This window comes from Hirundo rustica, chromosome 4, assembly GCF_015227805.2.
Source record: "Hirundo rustica isolate bHirRus1 chromosome 4, bHirRus1.pri.v3, whole genome shotgun sequence".
NCBI lineage: Eukaryota > Metazoa > Chordata > Aves > Passeriformes > Hirundinidae > Hirundo > Hirundo rustica.
The window spans coordinates 2,612,845-2,637,843 of NC_053453.1; the positions used below are offsets into that span (position 1 = coordinate 2,612,845).

At 48.2% G+C, this 24,999-nt stretch overlaps 1 protein-coding gene across 4 annotated transcripts in view; it reads left to right on the forward strand.

Moving 5' to 3' along the window:
• Positions 1–2,420: 2,420 nt before the first annotated feature.
• Positions 2,421–24,999, forward strand: part of PODXL (podocalyxin like) — a 44,913-nt gene continuing 22,334 nt past the window's right edge. For all 4 annotated transcript variants that reach the window (XM_040061822.2, XM_040061823.2, XM_040061824.2 and 1 more), the window contains exon 1: positions 2,421–2,527. In XM_040061822.2, coding sequence (XP_039917756.1) covers positions 2,491–2,527 — 37 coding nt within the window. In that variant the 5' untranslated portion in view covers positions 2,421–2,490. The remainder of the gene's footprint in view (positions 2,528–24,999) is intronic.

The window sequence follows — 24,999 nt, forward strand, 5'->3', positions numbered from 1 at the left end:
GGAGACCCAACACACCTTGGGGAAACCCCCATCTCCCAGGCAATGAGCCACAGGATATTTTTGCAGTGTTTTATGGGCACTGGTGCCATAAACAGAGAGTTTGAGGAGCTCAGCATCACCTCTCTCCTCTCTATTCCAGGGTCTCTGTTCTACTGAAACAGACCAGGTTTTTCCCTGGGCTGACTTGGCTTGGCAACTAACACCAAAAATTGGGAGAGTGTGTGTGTGAATGGGATCTCTTATTAAAAATACTTATCAGGTATCCACCCCTATCTGTCCCTGATGCCAACATGAGCTTTAAAAGAGATTTCTCTTCCCATTAAAGGAACTGCCTTTCTGATACTGGCAGGATTAATGATGTGTACCAATACACTCATTAATTTATTGCAACTCAAGTTTCACAGTTTTGGGTGCTGTGTAGTGCACAGTTGTAGCAAGAAGAGGCGAGGCTGGGCTGAGGCACCTGGAAAATCTCTCTGCACTGACCCAGAAGTTAAATCAGGACAAGAAACATTTTCTGGGCACAACATGCAATGCAGGGAGGGCTGAGCCAGCAAACCCAAGCACGTCCTTGTCTTCTGAAGGTGGTCTTGCAACAAGAATAAAGTCCACCTTTAACTGAAGGCATCAAGAAAATAATTTGAATTTGAAAAGTTGTTTTTGGAGTGAAGGTTCTCTTTACCACCGCTGGGTCCAGGCTGGGAAGGTTCTTGGTTTATCTGGATCCAGCAGAGCCAAGAGGAGGTTCCAGTGCCCAGCCCTGAGCTTATTTTCAGTCTCCTCCCAGCTGCAGTGAGCCCTCCTTGCCTGAACACCACAAAACAGCTTTCAGTGCCTCAACACAAAACAGTGCCAAGATTTGATCATAATTTTGTCCTTCGTGCTTTGAGGGCATGGTTTCCTTTGAGACATTCTCAAATCTTTCCCAGAAAATATCCTGTGAAAATGTACATTCTCAGAGGGGAAGAGGAGGGGCTACTGTGCATGTGGTGTATATGCAAAAGGTGATCCCAAATGATGGGAGCTCCAAATAAACCCCGCTGGGAACCCCAAAATGAACCCAATCTGGATAAAAATCCTCAAGTAACCCACACCTGGATGTGAATCTGAAATCAAATCCCAAGCCCCGATCCAGATGAAAATCCCAAATCCAGCTCCAAATGCTCATCCTGATAAAACCCACACATTTTTGCCATGCAGGTGGGAATCCCAAAGAGATCCCTGAGTCTGCATCCAAACAGAAACCCCAAATCCTTGTTCATGAGAGTGGGAATCCAAAATCAATTTACAAACCACAATCCAGATTAAAACTCCCCATCCCCCACAAGTTTTCACCATGATAAAAACCCCAAATCCACCCTCAGCTCCAGTAAAACCCCCCAAATCACTCCTTTGTAGGTTGAAATACTAAATCATCCTCACTCCTCTCATTTCAATAAAAACCCCAAACGCCCCCCAACCCTCTAAATCTAACAAAACCCCTGAATCACCCCATGCAATTAAGAATCCTAAATCCCAACCCCACATCCCCATTCCAGTGAAATCCTCAAACTTCCCCATGTAATTGTCAACCCCGAATCCCAATCCAAACAAAACCCCTAAACCCTCTCCAACCTCCTAACTCCAAAGAAACACCCAAATTCCCCTAGAACCCCTCTCCAATGAAGCCCCTTAAACCCCTTTCCAACCTCCCAACTCAAACAAAACCCCCAAATCCCTCCTTGCAGTTGAGAACCCCAAAGCCCCCCGATACCCCTATCCTGATGAACTCTTAAGCCCTTGCCAATCTCCCACTTCCAATGAAACCCCTAAATTCTCTCCAGCCTCCCAACTCCAATGAAACACCCAAATCCCTCAGTGAAGCTGAGAACCCCAAATCCTCCCCTGATACCTCCATCCTAACAAATCCCTTAAACCCTCTCCAACCTCCCACCTCCAACGAAATACCCCAAACCCATCCAGGAAGCTGAGAAGCCCAAATCTCCCCCCAGCAAACTCCCCCATCCCCTCCACAGGTGCATTCCCCACTTCTTTCAGCCTGCTCCATCCCCAACTGAATCCCTGTCCCAGTCCCCATCCCCGTCCCCATCCCATCCCATCCCATCCCACCCCATCCCATCCCATCTCCATTCCCATTCCCATTCCCATTCCCATCCCCATTCCCATCTCCATTCCCCATCCCATATCCCATATCTCATCTCCTGCATCCCATCCCATCTCCCATCTCCCACCTCCCATCATCTCCCATCTCCCATCTCCCACATCCCACATCCCATATCCCATCCCATCGCACGGCGCTCTCTCCCCCCGCGCCGGGGGCGGAGGCGGGGGCGGTCCGGGCCCGTTCTGCGCCTCCCCCGGCAGCGGGAGAAGGGGGGGCCCGTGGCCGGGGCCGTGGCCGGGGCCGGGGCCGGGGGAGGGAGGGCATCGCCCGCCCGCCCCGCCGGGAGAGAGCGCCGGGAGCCGCGCCGGGAGCCGCTCCGAGGCACCATGCGGGCTGCGGGGCTGCTGCTGCTGCTGCTGCTCGGTGAGTGCCGCCCCTTCGCTTTCCCGTGCCTGCCTCGCCGCTTCAAGCATCCTTCGCCCTCTCGCCGCGCTCCGCTTTTCCCGGTGCTGTTGGCGAGTTCGGCGGAAAAGCGGCCGGGGGACGCCGGGCGCCCACCCGCCCCCTGAATGCGGCTTTATCGCGGCTCTTCTCGGAACCCCGGGCACATCCAGCCCTCCGCGGCAGCGCAGCTCGGGGAGCGGGAGCCGCAGTGCCGCTTCGTTCTGCGGAGGGACGAGCCCGAGCCTCCCGCTCTTTCCTCCCGCATCCCGCTCCCCGGGCCCCCGCTCGGGGGTCCGGGCTCTTGGGAGAGCGATGTGCGGAGCGCCGAGCTCCTCACCCCGAATTTGGGGTCCCATGGAGCTCGGGGGGACTTTGGGTTCGGCGTGGTGCGGCTGCTCTTGCAGCGGTCCAGGTGCTGCACCCACGGAACGTGAGCCGGGGGTGGCGCGGGAGAGGAGTGGGGAATACCGCTGGAGACAGAAATTCCTTGGGGGGAAGTTGATGGTGGAGTTGGGAAAAGGTTAAACTGGAGACTCTCGGGGATGTGTCGTGCTGGGGAGGTTTGGGAATGGGAACAGTTCCTGCAGCAGGGTTGGGGTTCGGGGTGAAGCTCAGGGTGATGGAGTGGGAGTTGTGGTTCTCTGCTGGGGTGTTTTGTTGGAGAGGTGGCCATAAACCGCATGGAAAAGCAGCAGGGAAAGGAAAGGCACTGATGCTTTCCAGAGTGAATAAAGGTAGGGAGGAGTGGGGCATTTCTTGCTTGTAATCAGGGAAGGCAAGGGAGGTGAGAAATGAAAAATAAAATAAAATAAAATAAAATAAAATAAAATAAAATAAAATAAAATAAAATAAAATAAAATAAAAATCCTGCTCCAACTCGTGGCTCCCAGAAGAGCCTCTGTAGAGCTGAATATGCTTTTATTCAAGGTAACAAAAGCTGGGGGATGCTCCGGAGGTAAAAGCACAAGTGGAGGCAGGGCCCTGGGGATTTAACTCTAGGGTGAATTCCCAGAGGTCTGGCTGAAATCTCTGCCTGCTCCTTTTTTTTTCTTCCTCTTCCTCTTGGGACTCGCGGGGTGTGTTGGGTGAGCAGGTGTAAACCTCTATCCTGATGCCAGCATGGGCTTTAAAAGAGATTTCTCTTCCCATTAAAACTCAGGAAGCCCTGAGCATCATTAATTCTGGCATAAAGTAGGAGCTGCTAATGCAATTTTTCTTGTTCTGGCCAGAATTTGGCTGAGTTTAGCTGACTTTGCGTTCTCAGAAGGTTTTGTTCTGCTTTCCAAAACGAGGTGATAAATACACTCAGACTGGGACAAAACAGGCTCTTAGTTGGGGGATCTTGTGCGGACCTGTTCCTATAACACTCTGAAGTGATCCTATTACATCTTTCCCAAAAATTAATTGATTATATCCTTCAAAACAGTGCTTTCTGACATTTGTTGCTGCTCTTAAATTGTGAAATAAGCTCCTCAGAGGTGTTGGGGTTTTTTGTGCTCCCTGGGTATTGAAACCAGGATTTTCTTCCTTAGGGGCCAAGATAGGCATCCCTTTTTGCTGAGTGTTTGGGCTCAGAGTCCCAGCAGTGCTTAACTCCGAGACTGGTATCTGCTGTGATCATCTGAGTTCCTCAATGCCTAAAATTAATCTTTTTTTGCCTTCCTTCTTAAGTGGGAAGAAGCTGAGTTTGTAAGTGAAGCCATAGTATTTTGGGGATCTTAGGAAATAATGATCAGGATGGAGCCTGCATGATTTGCTGTGTTTAAATCGGATGTGAAATGGGATTTAAGGATTTGAGAGCTTGTTTTTTGAAAGTGACAAATTCTGTGTGGGAGGCAGAGCAGAGCCAGCCCAAGGTTGCTGAAGTTTTTAAAAGCAGCTCTCTGGGGTACGGCAATTTCCTTAGAAATTCTGACTTCCAGGCTTGTACATCCCAATCCTCTGAATCTGCAGAGATTCCCCTTTATATCCTTGCTTAAATCAGAAGAAAATCAACCTCAGACAAGGCACAGCCAGTGTGTACAAGAGATGCAGCAAACATAACATTAGGCAAAAACATCTTTAAATTCCACCAGCAGGGGAGGGGCTCAGAGTTACATGTTACAGCGCCTTCATGGAATATTTTATTTTATTTTTTCTTTCTCCGCATTGCATCTTGTTTTCCCAGAGGCGGTCTGATAGCAAAATTGCATCAGGAGGAGACAAACAATACTTTTTATTCTCAGGGGATTCAAAAGAGCCACAGCTCAAACCTGTCCTGGGGGCAAAAAAGGGCAGGAAGGGCTTTTACCGTAGATCAAGCAGCGGGCTCAAAGCAAACCGCAGATTGATGGGTTTGAAATCCCTGTTGCCAAAACACCGTTTTTCACCCCCAAAGCTGAATTCCCAGGCTGCCTCCCCGGTACTGAGAGTTCCCTGGTACTGGGAGTTCGCGTTTGTCGACGAGCTGTCAAAGACGTGAATTTAAAAAAAAAAAAAAAAAAAAAAATCTTTTTATCCATTGAATACTAATCCCGACAGGGGCAGGAGGAGGCAACTGGGGCCATGTCCCCAGGAGGAGAAAAAAAAATGTTTCAGCAGAGAGTTTTAGAATCAGCATCAAAGCAGAGAGCAGACAGACTCTTCTAAGATATTTTGTCTTGGAGGAACTCTGATAAGATTTTTGCAACTTTTTTTGCCATTTTAGCAGCGCAAACCCTTCGATTCCCTGCACGGACCCGGTAACACTGCCCCGGGGGCTGTTTGGGAGGCTTAATTAAAGGATTGTTTGTAAATAATTTGGAGATTCCTGGATGAAAGGAACTGGAACCATGCAATATACTGATTTAATTCCAGGGAGTTGCTCGAAAGGCTTGTGACGGGGGTGATCATTCATGCTGGTGGTGATGGTAGATGGGCTGGAAATATCTGCTCTCAGCGTTTACAGGGAGGCTGGGGTAGCACTTTGGTTATTAATTTTCCCTATAAACCATGCCTTTTGTCTCCCCATCTGCACTTCTAAAAGGTCTAAATGCACCAGCATGAGTTCTGGGGTGTTTTTGGGGACTGAGGGAGGAATTTCCAACCAGTGAGGACCCCTCTGGCTGTGCTGTGGACTCGTTATCCTGGGGGTTCTGTCGCTCTGTGAGTGCAGAGAGGAGCTCTTGGGCTTTAGGTACTTTAAACTTTGCCGCTTTATCTGGATGGCCATGTCCCCAAGGAGCCACCAAAACACCCAGAGCTCCCTGAAGTTCTGCAGGGCTGGGGAGGATGGGGTGAGTGGGGTTTTATCCTTACAGCGTGATTCTCTGTGGAGGTGAGGTCCTGCTGTAACCTCTGCCTGAGCTGCTCTGTGCTGCAGGGGCTCAAAGTCCAAGCTCAGGTGCTTTCAGCAGCTTCACCTCCGGGTGGTCCAGGCAGGATGATGCCTGCAGCAAACCCACCTGTGGACGTGCAGGAATTCCTCCCTCCCCACTGCCGAGCTGATGGGCAGTGACACTCAGAGCGCAGGTGGAGAGCTTGAGTGTGCACCTGCCCTCCAGTGCTGTTCCCAGCCTGACACCACCCCTGCAGGAGCAGGAACCACCCAGGGCAGAGCAGCACGAGAGGTTTTGAGCCCTGCAGGAATCCGGGTGGCCCGGTCGGGTCCGTTCCCCATGTGCAGGCCCGTGGAATCTCACCAGCCCTCTCCAGAGCCTTCACACGCTCCTGCCAGCTTCCTGCTCCACAGCCTGTTTACGTGTTCAGCTCCTTCCACAACTGGCCCATCTCCACCTAAGGATGTTGTTTCTGAATTCTTGCAATGCCTGCCCTTTCCTTCACAGAGAGATCCTGAGCAAACCTTGCCTTTTTTTTTTTTTTTTTTTTTTTTTTTTGCTTTTTTTCCCCCCCTACTCTCTAAGCAATGCACTCAGTCATCTGGCATTTGTTGTTCTCCAGCTACCTGTGCTCCGTCCACTGCCACCCCCAGGGCTTTGCCAAATATCCCATGGTGCAGAGAGCAGTTCCTTTGGGTTTGGAATTGCCAAACAAACCCACAAAGTCTTTCACTCACAGTTTGTGAGGCCACCCTGATTCTCCACGGGGGTCTTGCAGCTCCTTTGGGGATGTGCCCCCCATCTCCCCCAAAAACCTCTCTGTCTGCCACTGGGGCTTAATAAAAAAAACCCCTTATTTATTTCCCTGAACTGCCTGGTGGGATGGTGCCCCACACCCCTTCATTATTGGGGAGGTTTGGGGACAGTTTGTCTGAGCTTCATTGGTTTTTAAGTGCCCTAATTATATATTTGTTGTAGTGCTGGGATGAAGCCTTGCGGTGTTTTGCTGTGGGGATCCTTGAGGAAAACACAGATCCACTGCAAACAGGCAGGAGGGATGTGTTCTGCCCATATCACAGCTCCAGAGATGCTCAGCCACTGGGGCCATCCAAAAACATGCTGATTTTTATGCTAAAAAGCCATGTCTGGGAAGAAACAGATAATCTTCCCTTGTTGCTTTACAAAAACCATTTTTTTTTTTTTTTTTTTTCCATCTATAAACTGAAGAGGTGAAATGCTGTTTAAAGAACTGGCTGTTGTGGAGTTCCTCTCTCTGTTTTTCAAGTGTTTGGTGGCAAGACCATGCAGTGAGTGGTCAGGGATGGGGGGATTCTCTCACCTGGGGCTGCTGTGGCACAAATAGCATCGAGAAGGGTTCAGAAGTGTAGCTGTGGTGTTAAGGACATGGTTTAGTGGTGGACCTGGCATATTAGATTAATGGCTGGACTTAATGTTCCTAGAGGTCATTTCCTACTAATGATTCCATGATTCCATGGGCAGGGACACCTTCCGCTGTGCCAGGGTGCTCCAAGCTCTGTCCAGCCTGGCCTTGGGCACTTCCAGGGATCCAGGGGCAGCCACAGCTTCTCTGGGCACCCTGTGCCAGGGCCTCCCCACCCTCACAGTAAACCTGAGGTTCCTTCAGGGACGACTAAACCTGTTTCAAGTTACCTGCTGGGTTTGAATTGCAAATAATGCTGGAAATAGTGATTTTTGGTGGGGATCTTGGAAAATGCCGATAGGAGCTTTCGTGCCTCTGGGTAGTGCAGAGCTCTGTGGTGGCTTATTTGGGGTGACTTTTTGAGGGTTACATGCCCATGTGCACTTGATTTGAGCTGTTATGTATCTTAGAGCCCGCCTTTGGCACTGAACATTGCTGAAATCCATTGGGAACCAGAAAATGCCGGGATACCCCAAAGAGAAAACAAATCCCTCTCTCCTTCAAGAGGTGAAGCGAAGCTGCTCAAACTCCGAGAGCACAAATATCCTTCATTACTCATCTGCCTGTTGGGTCCCAGGCCTTGCTGATGGAAGTTTTCGCACCACCAGATGTGCCTGTTTAGCAAACCTTTGCATCCCTGCAGCTCTGCGTGTTGCAGGCACCTTTTCTGCCCTGTAAATAACGCGCGGCTCACGGCTCTCTTGGCCACGGGCCAGGCGCTCTAAGCCGACACTGGTGACAGTTTGGCGACAAAGCATCGCAAGGACACAAGGAGAATTCAAACAAACTTATTAAAACCAACTCAGTGTGATGTCTCAGTGTCTCAGCACCCAGCAGAGAGAGGGAGGGGGAAGGAACGGGGGTGAACCTTTATTTTGGGCAATGGGAATTCCAGCGCTGCTGGAGCATCTGCTTTTAGATGTGCATCCAAAATGAGCAGCAGAGGGAAAGGAGTGGGCCAGGCTGAGATTTGGCTTTCGGCAAGGCTCCACTTGTGAATAACATCCAAAGTTCTGTGTCTTGGAGCTGGGTGGAGGCAGGAAGGGGATGGGTTCCAGTTTGGACAAATTGGGATGACTGGACTTGAGGAGGAAGGGAAAATTGGAAGTCACAGTGTGACTCTTCTGCTTCTTCCTACCCACTGAGGGACCCAAGGTAAGGACATGTGGGTTCAGATATTTAACTAAGGTGTTTAAGGTTGAACTTGAGTTATCCTTGAATCCAGTTACGTCTTCTGAAGGCAATTCAGATGTGTCTTGGGATGATTTGTCCACTAGAGATGCTTGTTTCCATAAATGCTCCCCAACCTGGTCTGATGTTGCACTAAAAATATCCAGAACCTGCCCTTGGAGACACTTATGTTGTGTAACATTGTCTGTATGCGCTCAAAAATGTAAAAAAAAAAAAATGGTTTTGGGATTTGGATGAACTTCTTGCTGGCGGGGTGGGTCAGGAGTGCACCCTAAAGGCTGCAAAATGAACAGGCAAATAAGAAGAGCATGGTCCTTGGGTTTGAAAACTGAATCTGTGCTTGTTGTCAAGTGCAGGACAGATCCTTAGAAATAGGCAGAGATGGGATCTGCGTTAAAAGCTCCTCCAAAACTGAAAAGATTTTTTTGGGCGGGAGGGGGGGGTTGGGGTGGTTTTTTTTGGTTTGTTTGTTTGTTTGTTTTTTCTTTCTTTCTGAGTCAGTCCCATTTTAGATGTTGCTTTGAGGTCTGGTTCATATCCTTATCATCCTGAATAAAAATTGGATTAATCCAGTGGCTTTTTCTCTGTTTCACAGGCTCTGGGTGCAGGGAGCTTTGGTCTTAGGCCACATGGCTGATGAGGGTGGTGAAAGGGAAGGAAGGTCATTTTGCAGTGGAAGAATAGGGCCTCAGTTATTAATGGCAAAGGCTGAAATTTTCTCTCTCAGCCTTAATTGATTTTGGCAAATTTAACTGGAGGAGGAGGTAGAAATTGGCTTAGAAATTAAGCTCTAATGCTTAAACATATATTAGATCCATTGTAGAGAAATGAGGAGACAGCCTTGTTAGACATTTATTCTAAGCGGCTTCTGCTGGATACAGGCAAAGAGAAAAATACCCAATTTCTAACTTGGACAAAGGGGACTTGAAAGTCTCTTCAGAAAGGCTTAGAGGAACTCTGTTTGAGAAAGTCTTTCTTGGAAACCTAATAGCAAAACCGCTTTTTTTTTCCCCCTCCCTCCTCTTTGGAGTTTAAAGGCAGGAGGGCAAGATAAGACATTCCACCATGCAGGCAAATGGGGGAAAAAAAAAAAAAAAAAAAAAAGAAAAAGGGAAAAGTTTAAATGATACTGCTGCAGGCTGTGGAAAGGGGAGAGCCTTCAGGGTGACAATTATGAGCTGCTTATCAAACTACTGCGAGCCCTGACTGTGAGAAAAAGCAGAGTAGTTAAAGAGATGCTGTGTGCCAACACAGATCTGGTTAGCAGTGGTTGCACTGGAACAACATCAAGTAGCCAAGGTCCTCAAGATAGATAATCTATATCCATGTTCATCTCTATCTTTATCTATATCTTTATCTATATCCATATCTGTCTATATCTTTATCTATCTAATCTATATCTATATCTATATCTATATCTATATCTATATCTATATCTATATCATTTATATCTATATCCACATTAAATAAGCAATAAAGTTGTCCTTATTGGACAACTTCTATATATTTCTAATTTACCAAGCAAAGAAAGAAATTATTTAAAGCACAGGTAAGGGAGGCAAGTTTTCTACCATGCACTCAGTTAATAAGGAGCAGCCTCAAAGCAGGTTGTGGTTGCAGAACTCCAAATCAGTATTCCCATCATGCTTTTTTTTCCACAGCCATCACTCTCTAGTTCGGTTTTGGAGCCTGAAGGAATAAAAATACAAATAAACAAACAAGAATTTGTTCCTGTGGGTTTCTCTTGGCAAAGCGGAGAAAGTAGCAACACACAGTAAAAACAGAAAACAGCCTCCTCCTGTTTTATTTTCTTTTCTGTTGTTTTTTTCCTTCTAATATTGGTCTCATTTTCAGATGGATCAGCACCCTGATCTGGTCTGACACAATGCTAAGAAATGTTTGTGCTCTCCACTGCCTCATTCTGAGGGATATAAGTTTATACCAAATCACAGCATTGCCATTGTGGTGACAAAAAGCTGTGATACCTGTGCTGCAAATGGGATGAACCAACAATTCTGGGGCTCCAAGGAATCTTGGTCCAACTGAGATCCAAACCATGACAAAATATAAGCAAAATCAGACAGGGCATCATGTCAACTGTAAAGCCAGAAAGCAAAATTCACAGCCTTGAGCCCAAATTTCAAGTGTGCAGGAGTTAATCTCCCCATCACCTCCACTTTCCCAAGCCTCAGGGTCATTCCCATACCAAAAAGCCAGGGAGAGATGCTGATCTCTTTGACATAAAGAATATTTTTTCCTGTCCTGTTCAGTATGCGGAATGCTGCGGAAAAAGAAAGTTTAGAGATTAATGCAACACCCTATTACAGACAATTATTTTGTTTCCTTAAAATTTTCCCAGATGGCTAAAAAAAGCCCCCAAGGCTCTCAGTCCGTGTGATTCTGTGGGCTTCTAAGACAGTTCCTGCCCACGAATGGCACCAGTAAATCCCCATTAACCACATTCAACAGGAGAATGGTCTTTTTTTTCTCATTAAAGCCTCACAAAGGGTTCAAAACCTCATTTTATGGAAGGATGCTTTGATTTAAATTGATGTGGCTTAAATTATGAATTTTAATCATGACTTAAAGTACAGAAGTAGAAAGTCATAATTTGAATGATGTGATTTTTATCATGTTTTTCATTTACAATTCATAGCTATATCCCTTAAGCAGGGCTGATTCTCCTCATTGTAAAACTTGGAGATTTACAGCCCACTCTTGCCTTTCAGCTGTGTTTTCTAACCAGGCTGGCACACTCTGAACATATTTGTTGAAGGAATTTTATAGCCTGAGACCTCTCTATTTTGATTTCCAATTTATGCATCTCTGGAGTAATCCCTGGTAATGATGAATAAAACTAGTTTAGGGTTTATTGATGGAAATCACTCTTTGCTCCTAGAGGAAAATCTCTGTTAAACTGACAAATGCAAAATAGCATTTACAATTCCTTTAAGATACATCAAATAACCGAGGAGCTGGGCACCTTCTGCAATAAACTTTTCAACAAACTTTTCAGTTTAGTGCTAAGCAATTTGCTGAGCAGATCTCCAGCATCAATCTGTGATGGAGATAGTGACTGAAATGGGCTGTTCTGTGTCCCTCGGGGGTTTCAAATTAACAGGAGTCGTTTTCTGTTTAAAATGTTTAAATGTTTAAAATGTTTAAAATGGAAGGGGAAACGATTTTATTTTTCGTCTGTCAATTTCCAGTTGCTTTCGCAGCTTGGAATTAACTGTTGGTGGAGCAGCTGAGTGTGTCTCTCCTTGATCTGCAGAGGGAGTTCCAATGGATAGCTTTTGACTGTCTACCTGACTATCCCATGCTGAATGTCTGGATACCCTGGACACCTGCCCATAGTGTAGGCAGAAAGCAATTAAAGAGGAGCAAAAACTAACAAGGCTTTCATTGACTGCCCTGTTTTTGTCTCACATCCAAATCCAGCCCCGCTTAGTGTTGGAAAAGCCGAGTTCCCCAAGTGCCGTGGGTGTCCTGAGTGGGTTTAGTCTCACTGTTGTATATTTAATTTTCTTTTTTGGTGCTAGATGATAAGATCTGGTCTCCCAAAAATTGGGTAGACATTTTGCCTTGACGGATCGTGGCCCATTCCCCTTATTCAGCCTGTTCTGATGTGTCCCCTTGCTGATCCAACATGAGAGCATTTTCCCCAGCTAGCTTGGCAAACAAAACTTTGCTGTTTAAGGCAACACTCACAGTGAGGAGAAAAAGGAGGAAAATAAAATAATCCTGAGGTGATTGTGATTGCCACTCCTGCCATCACTGCTTTGCACAAAGCCATTCCAGTGGGACAACATATCTGCTTCTGCTGCAATACATCAAATTAGGCTGATAAAGGTCTCAGATAAGCTGCATTTTGACCCAGCTCAAGGTGGAGGATGCACTAACAGACCCTGGGAAGGTTCCTGCAGCCCTCACTCTGCATTTCCTTAGTCCAAATCCCTCTCAGGCTCCTGGGAGCAGCAGCACCCCACAATGGCCATGCTCCTGAGAAGTTCCTCCATGCTGAGTGATTATCAAAACCTGGCCTGCAATTCACAATCTCACCTCCAGACATTATTTTCTGGGGAATTTTCCAAACAGGTGAAGGTCAGCAGTGGATGGGGTGGTGTTAAGCAATTCCTAACGAGGACAAGGATGGGCAATACCACCCCCACTGTTGTCTGCCCAGTGAAGGACAAAACCTGGCACCCATCACTGTCCACGCTCCCCATTCTGGGTTTCTCCAAATCACGGCTTCAGATTGCAGGGGGTGATTTAGGGCAGCCAGTTTGGCTGGGGGAAAAGCTTTTATTCTGGCAAAGGAAGTGGCTCAAGCAGGGTGGAGTGGTGGAAGGGTGGTGAAAAGTAGAAATGTGAGGTTGGATTGGTGGCAAGAGAAGTAGGGGATGTCACGATCAGTGTGTGCATTTATGAATGTCCTTTACAGAGGGTTGGTGAGGGAAACACAGGAGCTCAGATGGAAAGGAAAGGAAAGGAAAGGAAAGGTAAAGGAAAGGAAAGGAAAGGAAAGGAAAGCAAAGGAAAGAAAAGGAATGAAAAGGAAAGGAAAGGAAAGGAAAGGAAAGGAAAGGAAAGGAAAGGAAAGGAAAGGAAAGGAAAGGAAAGGAAAGGAAAGGAAAGGAAAAGGAAAAGGAAAAAAGGAAAAGGAGAGGAAAAGGAAAAGGAAAAAGAAAAGGAAAGAAAAAGGATTTTCTGCTTAAAAAATCCACCTGTTTGTGTGTTTCTGTTACTGCATCTGGCTATGGGTAGCTGATAGCTGCACCAGATAAAATTTTGGGCATTTAAAGGAGTTTGGGTGCCACAGGAAAACCCCAAAGGAGCAGTACTCTTCCTCCCTGATCATGATAGAAATGAAAACTACAGCATTTTGCCAGCATTCTTGATGGAAGCAGAGTGACATGGCCCCACCAGCAGCTCCTGCTCCTCCAGGAGTCTCTGCACTTAATCCCTGGCCAGCACAGAGGCTTTCAGCATTGCAGGACATGCCATGGACAATAGGATAAGCCTCTGGATGGGTGCAGAGCCCCAGCACGATGGCTACTGGTGAGAAGTTCTTGGGGACACTGTGGAGAGTGAGTTATTTTGGAGTAGACCCAAAGCCAAGCTCTGGAGTTGTCCCACTGTGCATGACTCTCCGTATCTCCGCTGTGCTCCCACACAGAAAAATCCCACTGCCAATCCTGATAAAACACTGCAAAGGGGGAAAACAAAACAAAACAAAACAAAAAAAGATCAGGAAACCACCAAAAGAAGCTGCGTGTGCCTTGGGGGTTTGATGGGGAACACCGTGGGGACAGCCACGCCGAAGGAATGCCGGCTATTTCGGGGCCGTGTTTGTGTTTGAGGAGGAGGAGGAGGGTTGCAGCTCCACGCTTTGTCTGCCCTGAGAGCCTTTTGCTTGTCTGGCAGGATGGCTCCAATCTGATTAAGGGGAGGCTTGATTAGCAGGGGGCTGGCTGGGGGAGCAGCAGCGATGTGGGGATGGATGCAAAGCTGATTTCCCTGGGAGCAGCTCCTAGGGGATGCCCCGGGCCCAGCTGGCCTTTTAGGGAGGGTTTCTTTCTAATCCAGCTCAGAAGCAGTTTTGGGGCAGGGGTTTATCTCTGTCTTGGCTGGGCAGATTGGTACCCTGAGGTGCTGGAAGAGGAGCGTTGATAAACTGGATGGGTGAGGAGGAGCGGCGCAAGGAAGCCGCTGGCAGGGAACTGCCTTTGAAGCTGGATTTTGGAGATCCCACTTTATTTATTCATTTATTTATTTAATTAGTCCCCTCCTGAAGGCTGACACTCATCACAGTGAGGGGAAGGGTAAGAAAAGTGCAGCCCACGAGCTTTTCCTGCGAGGATTTCGACTCGGTCTGAGCAGAGGCACTCCCCCCACAGCAGGACAGGAGAGAGAAGGGGCAGTGACATTCTATCTCTGCTCAAATCCGACAAGATCAGATGCTCAAGAAATTAGGAACATTCCTGCCTCAGGAGTATATTTCTTAGAGGATTTTTTTTTTTTTTTTTTTTTTTTTTTTAAGAAAGGAGACAGAGGGAATATTTGAGGTAATATTTATTAGAACTTATTTCTGAGACCCTCAGGTCTCTCAGCCCCTGTTTTAAGCACCAAGGCTATTCTTTGCTGAGATGGAAAGTTGTGCCTGTGGACAGATTTCCCATTTTTCTCCTCACAAAAGGCAAGAAATGGCTTGTTACTGGTGCCACCTGCATCTCTCACGACTCCCCAAAGCCAGAGTTGCAAATTTTCCCAGTCTGTTCAAGCTCTGGCTGTTGCTATGAACCTGACAAGAGTGGGGAAAGGAGGAGGCCTCTGCTTGATAATCTGGATTAGGAATAAAGGATTTGTTCTGTAGTAATAGGGATCAGCTTTTGGATCTGCTTGGATCTGGATTTGAGCCATCTTCCCGGGGTGAGGGCCTAGCACCCAAACACCCCGATGCTGTAACTCATCTCCATCACTGGTTTGGTCTGCCCTCCAAGCTTCAGGGGTGTTTGCAAGAAGGGGACTTGCTCCACATCTTGCTTTCCTCCAACACTGTTTCTGCTCCCGTTTGGAAGAGCAGATTTGAATCCTGCAGCAGCACAGGACTTGGCCATCTGCTGCGTCATCCTTAGTCCCAAAATGCAGTACCTGGATCCCAGCATGTGTCCTATTCATTTAGCTGCTCTGCTGTGCAGAATCTTCCTGGGCAAAGGACCTGGTGCTGTTGGTTGACATCATTTGAGCATTTCAGCCTCTCCTCTGTGACATTGTGGTCCACATTGAGAGGTCTGGGTACTGGGAGGGACTGGTGATGGAGAAACAGAGCAATCCCAGGCCAGGCTGAGTGGAGCTCTGGTCTAGTGGAAGGTGTCCCTGCCCACGGCAGGAGGGCTGGAACAAGACAATCTTGAAGGTCCCTTTCAACCCAAAGCATTCCATGATTCTGTGATGATTCTGTGCCAACCACCAGGGGTAGGAGCATGCCTGCACCACTGAGCAGTGTCTGCAGCACCTTGGTTTTCAAGTTATTCATTATTTAAAGTTATCAGTTGCTAAGAAGTCAAAGCAAACAACAATCTGTTACTGAGGATCATCAATGAGCAATGCTAGAAGCTGTCATTTGCTTTTGATGGCTCAGCTCTTTCTTGCCCCCATGGTCAGCAGGCTCAGGGCTTGACTTCTGGGTGGTGTCAAGCAGCATTTTATCCAATTATAATTTCCAGAGATGTCAGGATGAGATGGGGCTCAGGGCAGTGAGAGGGTATATTTGCACAGCTGACTCTGCTTCTCCAAATGAGCATTTGAAACGTGTGGGGATTTTTCAGCTGTGTCTTCTGCCTAGCTGTAACCAGGGATCATGTTTTCAGGTAGTGTTGGCAGCAAAGCCATGCTTTGACTTGGCCAGGGATCACTTGCACACGTGCCAGGAGTCTTCATGTTGCTGCAGTCTTCACCAGAGCAGGAGCTCCATCACCACTGCCCAGCTCCAGGATTACAACCAGCAGCACCCATTGAATCCCAGTTCAGCACCCTCTCTCAGCCCTGCTCTGCTGGTGGCTTTCTGTGGTCCCATCATGTCCCTGCCCTCTCCTCCCACCTCCAGCCCCACCACAACTCCAGCTCAGTTTCCTAAAGGAAATGCCCAGGGTGACATGTCAGAATTTCCCAAAGCAGGACCTGGTGTCTGCCATCCCAGGAGTGGAGGGATTGGGATATTATCATCAAACCCATCCCCACAGCTTCCTCCTGTACCCAGAGCTGCCACTCACCTCTGTGGATCCCCTCCAAGGTGGGAACTCAGCCTGGTATTTGCAGATGTGGTGGCCTCTCTTGGGAGAAAGAGGAGGATGATTAGCAGCAGGGAGGGGATGCTGCTCCTTCTTCCTTCCTGCATCCTTTGCTCCCTTCCCTTGCCCTTCCATGGCCTTCCCCGCAGCACAGCCTCCAGGCACTGCCCTGGAGAGAAGGATTTGATGGCAGGGAGATGCCAGCAAAGCCCTGAGATCAACAGGTGACATGGACAGCTTGGTCTCTTCCCTCCAGATGGTCTCTTCCATCCACACCACCCTACATGTAAGCTTTGCTTTCCTCTAGATACCACTTAGGTTTTTCCTCCCTGACCAGCGAATCTCTTTGTGCTCAAACTCACTACCTGTCCAGGGAGTTTTTGGGGAGCTGAGTATGACCATTGTTGTGTGCTGTGTTTTGCTTTGGGTTTTTTTTTTTTCCATATATTACATTTTGTTTGCTGGAGTTTCTCAGCACGCAACCACGCCACTGGAACCTACTGAGTGCAAAGCGTTGCATCCCCAACCCGGTGACATCCCTCAACTTCCCATGCTCTTCTGCTCAGCTGTAACCACGCAGGAATCTCGCTCCTTGCTGGGCTGCTGGGTGGACAACATTGTTCCCCTATTGAGTCATTAACAATGAGGTCATTGGGCTGGAAAGACAATGTCATTCAGCAGCCAAGAACCCAGCTGGCTGATCCCGGTTTTGTCTCATCTCCTATGACAAAGCCACTTTTAATCGACTAATTAAAGCTTTTGCAGGCTCCATCTTGGAAGGGATGACCAAAATAGACATTGTTCTTTGTCAGCATTAAGTCAGGCCAGTTGGCTGATTAAGAAGCAAGACCTTTCTTCCTTCTCCACTTTGCCACTTGCTGTGCAGGCCTTAATTCCTGGTCCTGGCAGTGGGAAAACCTCCTCAGAAATATCCCACCATGTGTTGCAGAGCAAGCTGTTCGAATGAGGCCCCAAGGACCCCAAGAAAGCTCACCCAAAGCCCACTCAAGACACTTTGGGATGGCCTCTCTGTGCTACCATCAAACCTTTTGTTGGACACTTGATATTTTGGGTTCCCAGCTCCTGTAGGGGTTTGATATTGCACATAAACGAATGGCACAGGAGAGCTCCCATATCCTGTAGGCCTTACAAGGACAATTTGATCCACTGGCTGTGGGCCAAGGACATTTTTCTTCCTGTTTCTGGCCCATCTTTCCCTTTATGTACTTTTGGGGTGATGCGGTGCAGGTGGAAAGCAGAGACACGTCCAAGCACCTGCAAGAGATGTGTCCACAGTAAATCCCTGCTTCCCTCAGCTGAGTGTTCCTGCACTGCCAGGACCCTCACCACTCTCTGAATGAAGATGTTTTGAGCCCTGGGACCACTGGGCACTTCTGCTCTTGACATTTCATGCTCTCACTGCCACTCTGAGCAGTATCATCCCAAAACCAGCAAATAAATGTGCCCTGAGGGACTCCACAGGACAAACCCTGTGTAGTGCAGCTACCTTGCTGTTTCCATTAAACCCTCAGGGTTTTTTCTGCCTGCAGTGTGTTTGTCTCCAATCAGATTTATCTCTTTTTGCTGCCCAGTCCCAGCTGAGTAGGAACGCTGGGTGTGTGTTTACCAGGGCCGGTGTCCCAGCCCTAAAGCACGGCAGCTGCTTCTTTTGAAGAACACACAAAGCAAGGAAGAGGAGCAATTGTTTGGGAGGAAGTTGGACCATAATGTAATAGACTCCCATGGGATTTACTATTAGTAATTATTTGTATTGCTCTGGCACCCAACCAAGGTTAGGGCCCCGGTTAGAAAGGTGCTGGATCAAACTGTAAATGAAGACAGTTCTTCTGTCCAAAATCTCTCTACTCTTGCAGGTAGAGATGGGGAAACTGAGGCAGGGAGAGGCTGACAAGTGTAACGAGGGTTGCTTTAGAGAGTTGTGGCTGAGCAAGAAGGTGAGCCAGCACACAGCGCCAACAGGAGCATCCTTCCTCTCCGGAAGTAAATCCTAGAACACAGAGTTGCAAAATAGTGTGGGTGGGAAAGGACTTTAAAGACCATCTCATTCTACTCCCCTGCCACAGGCAGGGATACCTTCTTCTGGACCAGGTTGCTCAAATCCCATCCACTTCCTCTGCTAGTGCTCTTCCAGCTCCTCCCGAGGCCATTGGGTAGCAAATATGCTCTGCTGGAGGGTCCTGCCCTGGGACAACACTGGAAAAGGTAGTTTCTCACTGTTTGTGCCTTTAATAAGTGATTTCTGTGATCATGTGTACTATTTTAAGGAGGGGAGGAACAGGAGGTATCAAAGAACACAAGTGCTTCAAATAGAAACTGAGTCCCACTGCTCCTGAAAAATAAAATAAACAAACAAACAACAAAACAAAAAGGATTTCTTTTTCTGTAAAATGGACCCTTTCAGGGGAGTTAAATAACGAGGCAATTACAAATTTGCCAACAATAGAAGCTGATCAGATTACACGGGCCTGTAAAGCCAGATCGTCACTGGAGCCATTTGGTGGGAAAGAAACTCAGTGCCAGACAGTCTTTAAATAGTTTTGAATAAGAGGGAGGGCTGGCTGTGTCCTTCCCTTCCGAGGCTCTCCCCACCTAAAGAATAGCACCGAGCCTCCTGCCAAGTCCAGCGTGTCCAGTCCATGCCCGAAGGCTCCACTCGCAGGCCCAGCTATATAAATATCTGTAGGTGCTCGTGCAAGCACATGTGTATATATAGAGCTTCCCAGTTATCTGGGAAGACCCCACCCTGAGGGAGGTGTGGGTGTGGAACTGGAGGGAAAAAAAAGAACAAGCTGGGACCCAAAATAGCACGGACACACAAAGGATCCCAAGGAAATGTGGAGCTCTCCTCACGGCATTGACAGGAAATCTCCAGGCGGCTGGCTCAGTAACCCTGGCTGGCCAGGGTCATGGGGGGCTGATTGTGGTGGAGGGATGGATCCTGGTATCCATCTTCTGCAAAAATCAAGGGATGAGGGGTGTGAGGTGGAAGGTTTTATGTCAGTGATGATTTGCAGGTGTCCCAGATGTGCCTGCAGAGGAATCTCTCTCCAGCATAGCCTGAAAGAGAAGCAGAGCAGACAGAATTGGGGAATGATATTTAACCAGTAATCACCCAAAATTTTACTTAGAGAAGCTGGGATGCTTGAGGGGGTCACCAGTGCCCCTTGGAGATGATTTCTATGACACTTGGCATCACTTGTGTCTTTCACATCACCTTAGAGTGTCAATAAACCAAAGATCTCTGAATCACAGAGTGTCTCCAGCTGGAAGGGACCCACAAGGATTATCCAGGTCAAGATGTTTCAGGTCATCCCCCGTGGGCTCATCCTGGCCTGGTGATGGGTGGTGTGTGAGATGGGCTTGGGGAGGCAACGTGACTCGTGACCCCAAAAAGGTTAAAAGTAAATTTGCTGGATGGAGGGCGTAAATTTGGGCTGATTTGTGACTCATCAGAGGCGCTGGGTGCACAAAAGAGGGTGAGGCCCTGGGCCTTATCTTGTCCCCACCATCTCTTTTCCGCTGGTCCATTCTGTCCTAGGGATAGACAGGGAATGTCCGATCCTGCCCGGAGCACGGCCCCGGGGGACTGGCAACCTCCCCACACAACCAACAGCAGTGACAAGAGCAGGCACAGGCTGCTGTAAATCTTCAGGGGAGGTGGAGAGGAAAGGGAGGTGCAAGAAGCAGGGGACAGCGCGTTGCAGGACCACGGCAGCGCTTCGTGCCAGCACAAACTGACCTCCCACTCACCCGTCTCCATTTTCTACCTGGTACCAGAACAGCCTGTCACCAGGTCGACGTCTCCTTGTTCTTCTGGGTTTAGGGTCTCTCCTCTTGTTTACTGCCCCTTAGGGCTGTGGCTTGGGCCTCCTGTGTGCTGGGCCTGCAGCTTCAGTCCTGCTGGGGATGGCATCCTTGGTTTTGATGGCAGAGGTTTGGGCATTAGACCCCTGCTGCTAATACCAGCTTTAATGCCTCTCCATGGTCTGGCTTTGTCAGGCTGTGAGGTCCCAGAGAAGCCTGTAGTCTGTCCTTGGGCTTGGGGTTGATCTTTCTCCTTTAGGAAGAACCCCCACCACAAGAAAGGGAATATTTCCTCCTTTTCCTCACTGCAAAAATTAGAGTGACAAAAGTGAAAGGAGTTTTGCTTGCTCAACCAACCCACAGGAGCTCTGCTCCCACAGGAGCCTTGTGACCCTCATCGCCCGTGGATAAAGTCTAGGCATGTTGCTGATGCACGGCACCCAATGTGAGTGACATTGGATGTGACAACTCTTCCCCGGTGCCCGCCAGCTGGCAGAGGTTCAGCTGGCAGGATGAGTAGCTCAGGGCCAGCTCCGTCCCTGCCTTGCTCAGCATGAACTCAAATATGGACCCAGCCAGCTGGAGAGGAGAGCAAGGGAAGGAATTTCATCCCTCCCCCGCCACCCAACAACTTGCCAGGTGCTCTCTCCACTGCCTTCTTGTCCTGCCTGTCTCCATGGCAAAAACTGGGAAAAACTGAGTCCCAGGGAGACATGATTGTGGCCCTTCTGTAGCTTAGGGGGCTTATAAGAAATATGGGGAGAAACATTCTAACAGGGTCTGTTGCAATAGGACGAGGGATGATGATTTTAAACCAAACAAGGTTCAATTTAGATTAGCTACAAGGCAGAGATTTTTGGCGATAAGGGTGCTGAGATTTTGTTGCATTTTGTCCAGTGAAGCTGCGGATGCCCCATCCCTGAAAATGTTTAAGACCAAGTTGGATGGGACTCCAAGCAACCTGATCTAGTTGAAGGTTTCCCTGCTCATTGCAGGGGCATTGGACAAGATTTTAAACATCTGTTCCAACACAAACTAATCTATGATTCTATGATGTGACATCAAATCTGACATCAAACAGAGCTTTCCATGACCAGGAATTAGGAAAGGCCAACCTCAGCTGGGGAGGAAAGTGTGCCCCATTCCTGATGTTTGGTCAGTGCAGCCTTTAAGAGCTTGTTTTGTGGGGACCATCACCAAAATTCTCCTGAATTAACTTTCCTAAAGTGCATCAGCCTCCCCCCCCCCGCCCCCAATCAGGTTTTTTAAGAGTTGAGGAGATTTTGATTTGATTTAACTTACTTCATTTGGGCTAAATTAAGTAAAGACTGATATAAAGCTAAACAAGAGTGGCCACCTGGTGGGTTGTGTGCACTTTGACTAATCCACTCTGAAATCATACCTCCTTTTAATTTTAAATTAATCTTTTCTGAGTGCCCCTGTGTCGACAAGCCATCAGGCCGTATAAAGATCAGCTCCTGTCTCGCGGGCTCACGTCCTCACTCCTTCCCAAGCTGTCTGGAATGAAGTCCTCCAGGAAAATCCAGCAAGGGATGATTCATCTTTCTGGGGTGAAAAGCACAGGGAGGAACTTTTTCTCTGTCTTAATGAATAAATCTGTGTCCCCAGACACCCTCGTTGGTGAGCAATAGGGCTGGAGAAAGGAATTCAAGTCCCCAGGAGGGGCTGCTAGTTCAGCCCTCGAGAGCAAAGCTGGTGCTCTGGCCAAGCAGTTAACAGTGTTGGCTTCCCCCAAGGTCTCCTTCCCACCACCTTGCCGACAGCTCCACGGCTCCTTAGTGCGGGAGTCAACTCATGGCCCTGCCCTCAACCCTGGGGAGAGGTGGTGAAGTTCCCCCAACCTTTCTTCCACCACGGAGAGAGGTGGCAAAGCTGGGTGGGATCCTCATGTGGTCAAGGTGGAATTCCCAATCTGGCTGCCCCAGCCTTTAGGTTCTTCTCATGGACCTGAGATTCCTGTCCAAATTCGGAGAAGTCTAAACTTTTAACCTATTTGTCTTTTCTTTAAAAATAAGGTTTTTTTAATGTTCACAGATAAAATCCTGAAAGAACGTCTTAAAGACTTACGACATTGAAGAAAAAGCCCAGATATTCAGTATTATCACAAAGTTCTGTATTCTTATAGCTTTCCTGCGGTTTTCAGTGTTGTGTTGACTCACTACCACTGCTTTGGGACAGAAGCACCTGCTCTTTACCTTGACCCAGAGAGATTTTCTGGCCCGTTACTTGGTGTAAACCTTGAGTTTCTTCCAAAGTCCTGTGTGACTTTTGCAGAAATAGAGGGGTCTCAGGGCTAAATGTACCAGACATCGTGTCCTTCAGCAATGGGTGATTGATGTCCTCTTGATACAGGCCACAAATCCTCCTCCAAAGAAGCAGGGTCAACATGGGATAGCTCCACTCCAATGGTGTAAAGGATTCAGGATGCAGCGTGGCCACGTTTTGGAGGGCCTGGTCAGGCTGGGACAGGAGGTGTTTTTGACTCGTGCTCCACAATTTCTGCTCCAGCAGGTGCAATGCTGTTTCCTACATGACAAAGTGTTTCTGCCCGCAGAGACCCCAGCTCATTCTGCAGCCTGGGAAGGGTGCATGGCTGGAGCCAGGTGGAAATATCCTCTTTTCCCTGGTAGAAAGAGGATTATTTCCAGGCTTACTGGTGAAAAATGCCCGTGGGTTGCGTGGATAAGAGGTGGGCACATGTATTTGTGTTTGTTTGACTCCTTGACAACCTCCTGTGAAGGATTTAGGAGCTTTCGTTTTCCAGAGTGGTCTTCCTGTCTCCTGATGGTTTTTTTTGTCCTTCCCCTTCACTTTTTAGATAGTCACAGATTTTCCATGAGAAGAGTCATGGAGACACAATCCTAAATAGGATGTCCTATGTTTATCCATAGGAGAGGCTGGACTTCCCACTGCTGGCATTCCTCACCTCTGGCTGGAGCTGGCCATGGGATGCAAAACAGCCTGGGATGGACCAGCTGGGTGAAAAATGCCACTGATCACAAATTTCTGACAAACCCCAGACTCTAAAGCAAAAATTCAAGAGAGGTCCCAGCGTGGCATGAAGGACAATTCAACAATGTTTTTGAGAAGGTGGGAGTGAGGGACACTGAGATATTCCTGCTCCCTCAAATCCACTGCCTGGTCATTAATTAATGCAGCAAATCAACCCATTTCTGCCTCCCCAAATGTGGTGTTTAGAGGGACCAAGGGAGCAAAGAGGAGACGAGTCAGGGCTGCAGGAAAAGAGGAGTGTGGGGAGGTGTGCCTTGGGATGATTATTTTTAATATTTGTCGTACTTCCAAATGAAACAGCAGATGAGCTGAGCTGGCTTGAACACTTGCAGAAAGAGCTGATGGGGAATTTGTTAATGAAGCAAGTTTGTCGTCAGAAAATGCTGCTTCATCAAAACCTGCGTTCTCGGGACGCGTGTTGCAGTCCTGGCAGGAAAAGTGTATCAGGCTGCGGGTGGATTTCTTGCTTGAAACCAAGGAGGTTTAAAGGCTGTTGTATGAATAAAATAAAAGCCAGGCAGATCTAACAGAGAGGATGAAGCAGCCAAAGATCACGTGAGGTTTGCTTCAAGTCCTGCTCTGTGGGCTGCAGGATTACTTGTACTTGGTAAAAATAGGGAAAACTTGATTTTTTCCCCAGTTCTGGCAGCAGAGTGACCTTTGGGCTACTGCGACTCACTGCAAAATGCTGCAGATTTCGAGTCCTCAAGATGATGCTAAAATGCTGTGAGGACAAGCCCCAGATCTCCTGCTGAGGGGTATCTCCAGGCTGGCAGTGGAGTAGGAAGCCCTGGATACTCCTCTCCATCTGGGGATGAGGCAAAAGTGCTTGGGACTTGAAGCACATCCATTTCCCCTCCCTGCCTTGCTCCACGTCCAGACAGTAAGGGTTTATTGGGAAGGGTTTTCAGGGCAGAGGCTGTGGCTGCAGTTTCCTTCAATTTGACAGCAGAGAAGAAGGCACTTGTCAGCATTATTGCCTTGATCTCGCTGTCACTTCCAAACAGCAGCAATTTGAAGAGTTTTTCAATAGAGTCTTTTCACAGCAGGGCAAAGGAGGTTCCTTCCCTGTGGACAATGAACCCAGTGACTTTAAATCAGACTCCAGGCACACTCCTTTCATAGAACCATAGCATGGTTTGGTTTAGAAAGGACCTTAAAGAGCATCTCATTCTAACCCCACTGCCATGAGCAGGGACACCTTCCACTGTCCCAGGTTGCTCCAAGCCCTGTCCAGCCTGGCCTGGGACACTTCCAGGGATCTAGGGGCAGCCACAGCTTCTTTGGGCACGCTGTGCCAGGGTCTCACACCCCTCACAGCCAAGAATCCCCTCCTCTGACCTGTTGCCCACACTTCTTTGATGCAGCTCCTCCCCGAGTGTTATTGCAGCACGAATTAGACCCAGCCATTAGGTCTCATCTTTAGCATTTTGCAGAGCAATTCTATCCAAACTGTTCTGTAGCAGTTTTTATTCTGGCAGGGGTTTGGAGAGGATGTCTGCACTGGATGATTGGACTGATGGATTAGAGGTGAATGCTCTGGCAGCTGCTGTTGGATCTTTCCCCATTCTCTAACCCAGGAAGCCAAGTTGATCTTTGGCCTGGGTGAAGCCATTTCATAAAGCTGATGGTGAGGCTGGCAGCAGAGGGGTTGGGTGATGCACATTAGGAAAGCATCATAGGACATGGAGAGTGCCAGGGTGATGTGTAAACCATCCTTGTACCAAATCCCTCACTAAAATCCCCGCAGTCAGGAGGACCCGGTTTGGATCCCATCTATCCCTAAGACGATGGAAAGGAAAGAGCCTCTGCACAGGCCAAATTAAAAACCCTGTGAAGTAACCACTTGGTCCGGTAGCCCAGCTTAATTCC